We start from the raw sequence: 9,201 nt of genomic DNA, 5'->3' as shown, positions 1-9,201 counted from the left end.
CAAAGTTTCATCCTAGCAAGCCACTGGCCAGATTGCGAATGGTACAAATGTAATATTTCCTGTAATGATCCATGGGTGTGGTGTGGTGTGGTGTGGTGCTGGTAAAAAAAAAGGTTCCTATGAAAAAGAAAATGTGTTTAATGGAAATAGTCTTGAACTCTTTGATTTTTACCTTTGCATTTTGGCAACTGATTCTAGAAAAACTCCCAGCAATGACTTTGGGTGTGGTAGGGATTGCCTGTACAGGCTGGGGATCTGACTCCTCACTGTACCCATACAAGCCAGTTCTGTCCCTGGAGGAGCTGTGCAACCTGGACCTCTAACAATACATAGCTGCTTGGTAAATAGCTCATACAGGGGAGTTCTGACCTCAGGGCAGGGCCTCAGAAATGAGCCCCTTGTTCTGAACTTGGTAATGGATCTGCTGAACCCTAGCATGGTGTCTGGAAGATGCTGGGAACCACCTCATCCTCTCACAGGGCAGCATGATGGGGACCCTCCAGAATTTGGCCTGCTCTTATGCTCTGCAAGCATACAACTGCATATAGGCTTCCAAATGGATGTACCAGTACAGCCTCTTGGAAGAGAGACCAAGGGTACAGAAGGACCACACATGCCTGGGAGAAGCCTGCTCTCCCTGTTTTCTCCCCAACAGAGAATGTGATGTGCAGGGTAGAGCATGCTACTTTTCCCATTATGGTAATTGTTTTTTAGAAACTCAGAGCTCAGTGAGAAGAGGAGAGATAAGGCAGGACCAGGTTGGTGCACTGCAAAGCTGGTCTCTTGATTTAGTCAGCAGAAAACAGTTTTGTCACTTCTCTTGTGGACCCATACTTCCTATTGACTGCCAAATTCAACAGTCTGAATGAAGAAGAATGTGACCCAGGGTAGCTGAAGAATTTCTAAAGGATGACCAGGCATTTATCAGTAGTAAACTGGGCTGTGCAATTCTGGTAGGAGACCCTCTGGAATGGGTATCTAGGACAAGCCTTTAAAACCCAGCCTGGAACTCAGGAAAACTGAAACAAGTCCACATTTTCCATCTCAGCTTTGCCCCAGGTTGCACAGCATCTTTGGATAGCACAAAATACTTCTTTCCTCTTTCCCATTACTGATGATGATGTGAACAACACATTAAACCCTTCAGACTTGTCTTGACTAATTTTTTTTCCTAAAAGGATTAAAAAAGAAAAAAAATCTGTGACATCCACCAGAATCCAGAATAGTCTTATAAACACAGCCAAAACCAGGGCAGAGAAACTTGGGGTGCTCTGCTCAGCCTATGCTTTCCTACAACAGAGAGTATGAGGTCCCTGGTGAGTGCCCGAACTGTGCAATTTCTCATAGCACCTACTGCTGGCAAGCAAGGAGGATGGACTCGGCAGACAGAGGGAGGATAGCAGAAACCATGACCAAGACATTGGCTCTGCCATGTGCTTCTCAGGTCACAGGAAGTCATGCACATGGTCCAGCAACTGGGCTGGAGGCTGCCGAGGCCCGTGGTGCCCTCCTCATCTGGACTTAATGGCATTTTTCACCAGTTTGTGCTGAGATCCAAGGCCTGGCGTCCTGGAACTGTTGATCCTGACCAAGGCAGCCCTGTAGGGTGACACTATCCCTGCCTACTGAGGGGTCATCTACCCAGGGAGTGTCTGGGATAAAGGGGTGGGGTCTGGAGCCAGGATGCTTTGTGATCCCCAAAACCATTTACACAGAGCTCTCAGCAAGAGAGGCCCTAATGGAAAGGGTTGTTTCTGGTTTTCTTGTATGGCTATAGGATTCTGCAGGCATTTAGGGAGTTGAAACCATTCCCTTAATGTGTTTAATACAAAGAGCAGCTTTCTTGTTTAGGTCAAAAGCTGAACACTAACTCAATATTGCATTCAGGTTCACTCGAAGGCCTTTTCTGGAGGGTAATGCTCATTTTGCTCAAGCAGCCTGCACTTTCCCCCTGGCTAGAACTGAAGGCTGTGCCAAAATAATGGCATATGAGTTCACAGCTATTTCTAGAGGTCCTACGGTTCCTCATTCCCTCTAAAAGTATGGCCATAAACTATAAAATCAAAGTCCCTGAAAGAGAGGTGGTCTGGGATGGTCAGTCTGCCACATCCTAGAAATGACAAGCTCTCCTGAGAGGCCTCTTGTATAAATGCTTCCCAGCAGAATCCTGAGCAAGTACAACTTTCTGCAGCTCCCCTCAAACATCCGAGATGGAGATAGGCTAGGAACAACACATTTGGTCTTAGGCTCTAATTTTCATATTTTCCCATCATCTATGTGAATTTAAGCCCCAGGTGACTTCAGAAGGTTTAGGTTTAAGTCTTGAGCTGAATGACCATGGGGTTCCCAGCACCAATCCCACCCCCCGCCCCACAAGCACCCCAAAGTGTAAGGCTACTCAACTCATTTCCAGCCTATCTCCAGGCAAGGCCACTACAGAAGGGAACACACCTTCCATTTAATGAGCCACTTTTGGGAATGAAGATCTTCATTAGCCAAAAATAGCCCACGCTTGCATCTTTCTGTTTTAAGGCAACTTTACCCTCCTGTTTCTCAGCCAGAGAGCCCTAGGTCATGGACAGGAGACACAATTCAAATGCTCTCTTTGGAAACAGCAAACATCCCCTTTCCCTCACCCGTCCCTACCCCCCAACAAGAGAATAGAGTTAAGTCCTTTTCCCTTCCTACTTGCAGAGGTGGGGTACAGGGTCTTCCCCAGTGACTCTAGACAGATCATTAGGATCCCTGTCCCTCCCCAGGAGAAAGCCATGCTGCTTCCTTGGGCTAACACCTCATACCTTTGGAGACCTGTGGACGGTGATTGCACCAAAGGACTTTGGAATGAAAATTCCTGATCCTGGAATGTGAATTCCTGAGACATGAAATGTATTCAGAGTGTAGCATTCTTTGTCCCACAAGGAAACAACTTTGGGAGGGACTGCTGAGGGCTCACTCTGGAGGGGAGAATGGGGATCTCTGCACCCAGGGCTTTCCTATGTCTAGTTCCCTCCAGCACCCCACCCTTTCCTGAGCAGCGGCTATGCAGGGCTATCATTTCCCTTCTCCTCTCTAAACAGCAGGAACAATGCTGCTTCCCACAGTACCTATGGCGCTGTTCGGTCACCATCATGTCACAGCCAATTTCTGCATACAGGTGCAGTGCCAAAAACCACTACTTGTAGAAAGTAGCATCCTGAGTCGCTGCCATGAGGGGCTATAGGCCTTGGCTGTGTTTATGGTTTATGGGGTCTTCGCTGTGCTATGACAACCCCATGCTGTGGGTGACATTGCAGGGAGAGTCAGGGGTAAGCAGGACAACTTACAGCCAAGGCACTCCGAGCCCAGTAATCCATCTGAAGCTCTTCCTCCTCATTAAAATCAGCAGAAGTCCCTGCAAAATACCCGAGTCTATCTACACCCATTCCCAAACACACACATACATTCACACATACACTGAAGATGTGACTTAAAGGCCCTCATTCAGGAGGAGGCGTGGGGGGAGGAGCAGCCCTGCAGAGGGAGGAGCCTGGGGTCTAGGACCTCCTTTGGGGAATTGTCCTGGCTGGCTCTTTGTCTCTTTTAGTGAGAACCTGCATGGGATACACCAATCTTAACCTACTTCAAAGGCGCTCTGGTGGCTTAGTGGTAAGGATTTGCACTAGCAACCCAAAGGCAGGCAGTTTGAATCCACCAGCTGCTCTGGAAGGAAAGATGGGCAATCTCCTCCTGAGTGATTTACAGCTTTTGCAAACCACTGGACTTGTAGTCATTTCCCACTTGATGGCATATCACCACAACGACAATCTAGTTCACATCTGGGAAAGCAAGTGGGGAGAAGAGCTAAGAGGTGTCAAGCAGGTCAAGTCTAACCTGGTGACCTTATAAATCTAAGAAAAGTGCTTCCCATCACCTCCCATGTAACATCTTCAGGGGAGGAAAAAGACGCACTTTCTCAGTCAGTGTTTTCTTGACATCTGCTCCACTGCTGTGAAAGGTTCCAGGCCACAGTGTTCTTCCCTCTGGTAGAGACAGGATCTGCAGAGTACTGAGCAGGGATGTGTACCCTCTGCAGAAGTGGCTGACCTCAGCCTCTGCCACAGACAGGGGTCTCAGCAGTGGGGCTGCCCGAGGGTGGAACCACATGGAACACCATCATATATTTTTAGACCAGAATTCCCAGGTTGTATTTTCCAGTCAGAAAGCAAAACAGGAGGGACCCCGTCGCCTTCAGCAGGCACCACTTTTCCTTGCCCTGTGGTCTTGGCTGAGGTGTGTATGGATGACCCAGGCTGCTCTAATCTCTTCTTCCAGTTCTCTGAAGAGAGGGCTCCTGGGAGGCAGAGGTCCTGGATGCAGGGCGGCGGAACCCATGCAGGCGGACACTTCTGCAGTCTCCCACGAGAATGTCCCTACTGCTTGGCATGGCTTAAGGCATCCCTTTGAGAGGTCCTTTTCCTCAGAAACGTCTGTGTCCTGAGCCAGGCTGGCCCTCCAGTGCAGAGTTTGGAGGGTGGGCTGGAAGAGGCTAGGCAGCCTGGACGTGGGCACACAGGCTCTCTGGAATGACCAGGCAGCTGGTCTGCAGGGCAGATACCCCAGCTCAGGCCAGCACAGGTCTGTCTGATGTCCCAGCTACTCCTGAGCCCAACAGAAACCTCTCGAGTGCAAATCTATGTACAGAGTAAGGCGGCAGGAGGGGTGTTGTCACGGATCTGTGAAACATGTCCATCCCTGAGAAAGGGGTTCAACACCACTTAACGTCAACCTCACAGGCATTCTTATGGGTGCTGGGTTTGTGTTTTTGTTTTGTTTGTTTTTTTTAAAAACAACAACAACAACAACAACACCTTTTTTGTTGTTTTTCTACAAACTTACTTTGACACCTGAGGAGGAGAAAATTATTTTGTTGTTGCTGACTTTTCATGAAGTCCTCTCTCTCTTCTTTTTTATTACAAAAGGAAAAGGCAAGAAACCACAAAAGGAGGAAGAGCGTTTGCTCATGGCTATGGCAGGGTGGGGAGGGTTACTGTGGCCTGGACGACAGTGCTCTGCAGCTTGGAAGTGGGAAGCCCCAGGGCCAGGCTGTGCTCCAGGAGTCCAGTGCCCTCACTCAGGGCGAGCTGGCTGGGCTGATGGTGGGGCTGCTGGCATCGGAGCGGCTGTAGTCGCTGACTGAGCCGGTCCGAGAGCCCCCAGCGCGCCTCTGCAGCATGCCTGGGTGGAAGTTGGCGTGGCGGCGCGCGTGCTTAGTCAGGTGATCACTACGCATGAAGCGCTTCTCACAGATGGGGCAGCTGAACTTCTTCTCACCCGTGTGCGTGCGGAAGTGCCGGGCCAACTCATCGGATCTTGCAAATTTCTTGTTGCAGTCCTGCCAGGTGCAAGCGAAGGGCCTCTCACCTGTGGGCAAGACATGAGGCAGAACACTTGTCAGTCCAGGGCACTAGACTCTATCCTTCTCGTTGGGCAGGGCCCACCTCCAAGAAAGGATTTCTACTCAAACTGCAGACTGGTGCCCCTGACTCTCCCCCCCTCAGCCCCTCATTTCTCCCTTCTGCAGACCACACCCCCAGACGTATGATGTAAGGATTTCTGGATGGCCCAGGGCCAGAGCCCCTTGGAGCAGGCCTCCCATACTACTGTAAAGCATGCTGCTCACATGCCTGGGTAGGGCCAGGTGGCCCTCACAAGCTGTGCTGGCCTCTAAGAATGGCTGTGTGCTGGAATCCAGCCACCACAGGCTGGCCTGCCAAAGCCCGGGCGCTAGAGCTCAGAATCATGGCCGAGACTGGGTCCAGCCCAGAGGTTACACTGCCTGAAGAGTCTCTCAAAAGGGAAAGTTGTTGGAATTCGCACACTCCTCCAGCCCACCCACCTGAGCCTTTCCTGACCCTCTTCTTCATTTGTAAAAATGGAGATCAAGGCCTGAGATGAGAGACACTTAGAGTGGTCCTGGTTCCTTCCCCATATAGAACTGCAGGCCCTAAAGTTGATGGCCAGTTCCCGAGACGGGTTCATTTACCCTCAGCAGAGGAAACCCACATCAACCCTCAAAATACGCCCCTTCACCCTCAAATATGTACACAGATACCCAAGGAGGGCTGGTCTGACAGGAAGAACCAGCAGCATGAAAGGGAAAGGTCCCGATTGACCAACCAAGTGCAGGAAATAAACTCAAAGATATATCCTAGAATAATAGAAAAAAGAGAATTTCTACGAAATATTTGAACATTACAGTGTTTTCTGTGGTGGAGTGGATATTACATTTGCTATTCTTGTTACTTTATGTTTTGGGGGGAGTTTCAAAATTAGTAGGAGTAAAATTTAAAGCTATTGTTTTTGTGCCATTAAGTCAGAACTAAATCATAACTGCTGTCCAACAGGTTTTCTGAGCCTGTAAATCACAGGCAGGAGACTGCCCATGTTTCTAGTGTGGATTTGAAACACTCAGCTTTGGGTTGGCAGTGCAGCTCCTTACCCACTAGGCCAAAACTTAAGAGCTACAGGGAATTAATTCAGGAAGTTCAACACTGTAACATATAAAAGGTTGTACGTAAAGCAAGGGAATAGATTAAAATGTAGACCAAATATCATCCAAGAGAACATTATCTGTCAGAGTACCAATAAAAGAGAGAGAAGAGATCACATAGAAGGGGCTGGCAGTGTTGGATAAGTGACTAAAGATCTGGGTGATAATTTCTGCAATGTCAGCACGTTATATAAAATGAGAGATATCAACATTTAATAGAGAGACAAGAGAAAACAAATCACAGAACATCCAATAAGGAATAAGACTGGCACAGACAGATACTGCATTTAAGTCATCCTGGATTCACAAAGTCAAGAGAAAGGTCTCCCATCCCCACTCTCTTACTCCAGCTAAGATGAAAGAAAAGCAGAAGCAGTGAAGGGTGAGAGTGGTGTGAAGAGAGTTCAAGAGGACAGTAAGGCAGCACACCTGGGGTTAAGTGCAGCAAAGGTCATCGGCTCAGGGGAACAGCTCCTGGGAAAAGGGAATTCCAAGCAACAGATAATATGAACACAATGAAGAAGCAGTTTAGATTTCAGGACAAAGTGAAAGCACAGAATTATCTGGTCAGCAAGGTTGAGGAGAAGGGAAGGCAGCTAGAAGCTCTGGGTAAATGGTCAGCACAGAAGACAACAGTGTAAATTGGGAGTAAATGGAAATACATTGTCATGATGAGAGTTCTGGAAGCGAGCACTGTGTCAGGAGCTTTTTAATCTTCCCAAAACCCCCATAAGACAATCCAGAGGAAGGCCTTTTTTTAAAAAAAAAAATAAATAGCATGATTTAATTTAGTTGTTGCTTAATCCTGAATCCTCTTAAGTTAAAAAAAAAGTTGTAATTAACTCTTAACGTTAATGAATAAGAACCTTCCAGAAAGCATGAATCCAAAAGGAAATGTCCGACAGGCGATACAAGGCAGTTCTCTATGGCCTTTCCTCTTTCAGTCTCAAACATTCTAAACATCAATGGGGGAAAAAATTCTCTAGAATTTCTCAGTTTTATTCTTCTAGAGCACAATTTTGTGGCCTGCTACTGAGCATGGTCTTCTAACAGGTACACAATTAACTCGTAGGTAGATAGCACAATGGCAGTACTTGGTATCTGCCTGATGAGCTGGGCAAACAGTCCTCTATAGAAGGCAAGGTACCCTTCTTCTCGAAACACCAGGTGTGCCGTCTGGATGAAAGACTTGTACTTGGTGCCTTCTTCACAGAGCCGTGTCCTTATGACTTCGTGTGGATAGGCAATACAGGAGGTACATCCCTTAGAGATTGCAGCAGCTGCCATAAGTCCAAAAAAATTTGTGGAATTTTTCTCAGTCCCATTTGTAGAAGAGGCTAATGGAGACTCTTTCAGTTACTTCTTTAAACTTTCATAAATAGCAAAACAGATGATGGTTTCTGAGATCCCAGCATATGAGGCCGTTAATCCTCTATAGAAGCCACGGATGCCTTCTGTCTGGTAAACATAGCGAGCACAATGGAGTGTGTTCATCTGCTTGGAGCCTCTCACTTTCCGTTCTAGCTGCATCCGGGTTTTAACCATCCATATAGAATTCATTAAAGAATTTGTGATAAAAGCTGCAGAGCCAGTTGAGAAAATATGCACGATATTGCTATTAGGCACAAAAATGCCATTAAATTGCTCTTTGGCTTTGGAGTAACATGCAAAGTACACAGCCCTTGATGGTGCAACTCCAAACAAATTTGGACCCAAGCCTCTAAAAAGTGACTTTGGTCCCTCTTTCTCCAAAATGGACTTGAGAACTTGTAAAAGTCCAGGAGTCACGGATGTTGGTCTCACCATTCCAGCTCCATTAATGGTCCCCAGATGAACCTGAGGATAATAGACCGTACAAAGTGCCAGTCTTGAAGATTGCAACCTTGTCTTAATAACTTCTAGTGGACAAGTGAAAATAGCACCAACTGTGCCCCCCACACCCGCCGGCGAAGAGGTGGAGCAGCGTGTTCTCCTTCTGCTGAGAGCCCGTCGCCATGGCCGCGCTTGGCTCGGGGACCGCTGCCGACGGTCGCGGTCGCGTGGGGCTCGAGGGATGCGCGAGGTCGCCGGTTCGCTTGCCCGCTGCTCCTCAGGCAGCCCCTTGTCCTGCCGCCATGTGCGAGCAGGCCGACCCCTGGCTCCTCAGACCGCGCCTTCCCGCGTCTCGGCCGGCACCTCAGCAGCCTCTGGGGCGCGAGCCGGCTGCCAGCAGCACTCAACTCACGTGGCGGGGGCGAGGAAGGCCTTTTGAACATAGGGTTTGACTCTAAGAAGGAACAACAAATACTGCTGGCAGTCACCGGAAGATAGGAGAGCTACACAAAATGGATTTTCCCTGAGAGTCTCCAGAAAAGTGGATAGGAATAAGGAGGACTGACGAAGAACTGAAATCTTTTGAATTACAGTGGTGGTGCAGAATGTTGAATATACCATAGATTGCTATAAGTATGGACACTTAAACATCTGTCTTAAAAGATTTTCTACCACTGGAACCCTTATCCACAGTTGGTGGGAGTGTAAAATGGTGCAAAATGGTGTAAAATGGTGCACTGTGGAAGGCGGTATGGCGCTTTCTCAAAAAGTTGCAAATAGAGATACCGTTTGACCCAGCATTTCCACTACTGGGAATATATCCCAAAGAGACCATAACTGACATCCAAGCAGATATATGC

At 48.0% G+C, this 9,201-nt stretch overlaps 1 protein-coding gene and 1 pseudogene across 1 annotated transcript in view; both read right to left on the bottom strand.

Moving 5' to 3' along the window:
* Positions 1 to 5,110: 5,110 nt before the first annotated feature.
* Positions 5,111 to 9,201, bottom strand: part of LOC102865000 (Krueppel-like factor 13-like) — an 85,744-nt gene continuing 81,653 nt past the window's right edge. The window contains exon 2 of the mRNA XM_006902542.1: positions 5,111 to 5,400. Coding sequence (XP_006902604.1) covers positions 5,111 to 5,400 — 290 coding nt within the window. The remainder of the gene's footprint in view (positions 5,401 to 9,201) is intronic.
* On the bottom strand, positions 7,559 to 8,525 carry LOC102864188 (annotated as a pseudogene).

The sequence above is a fragment of the Elephantulus edwardii genome, unplaced genomic scaffold (assembly GCF_000299155.1).
Source record: "Elephantulus edwardii isolate Elephantulus edwardi_28Jun2011 unplaced genomic scaffold, EleEdw1.0 scaffold00426, whole genome shotgun sequence".
NCBI classification, from domain to species: Eukaryota; Metazoa; Chordata; class Mammalia; order Macroscelidea; family Macroscelididae; genus Elephantulus; species Elephantulus edwardii.
The sequence above is the reverse complement of the archived record's forward strand: the minus strand, read 5'-3'. Positions and strand labels throughout refer to the sequence as shown.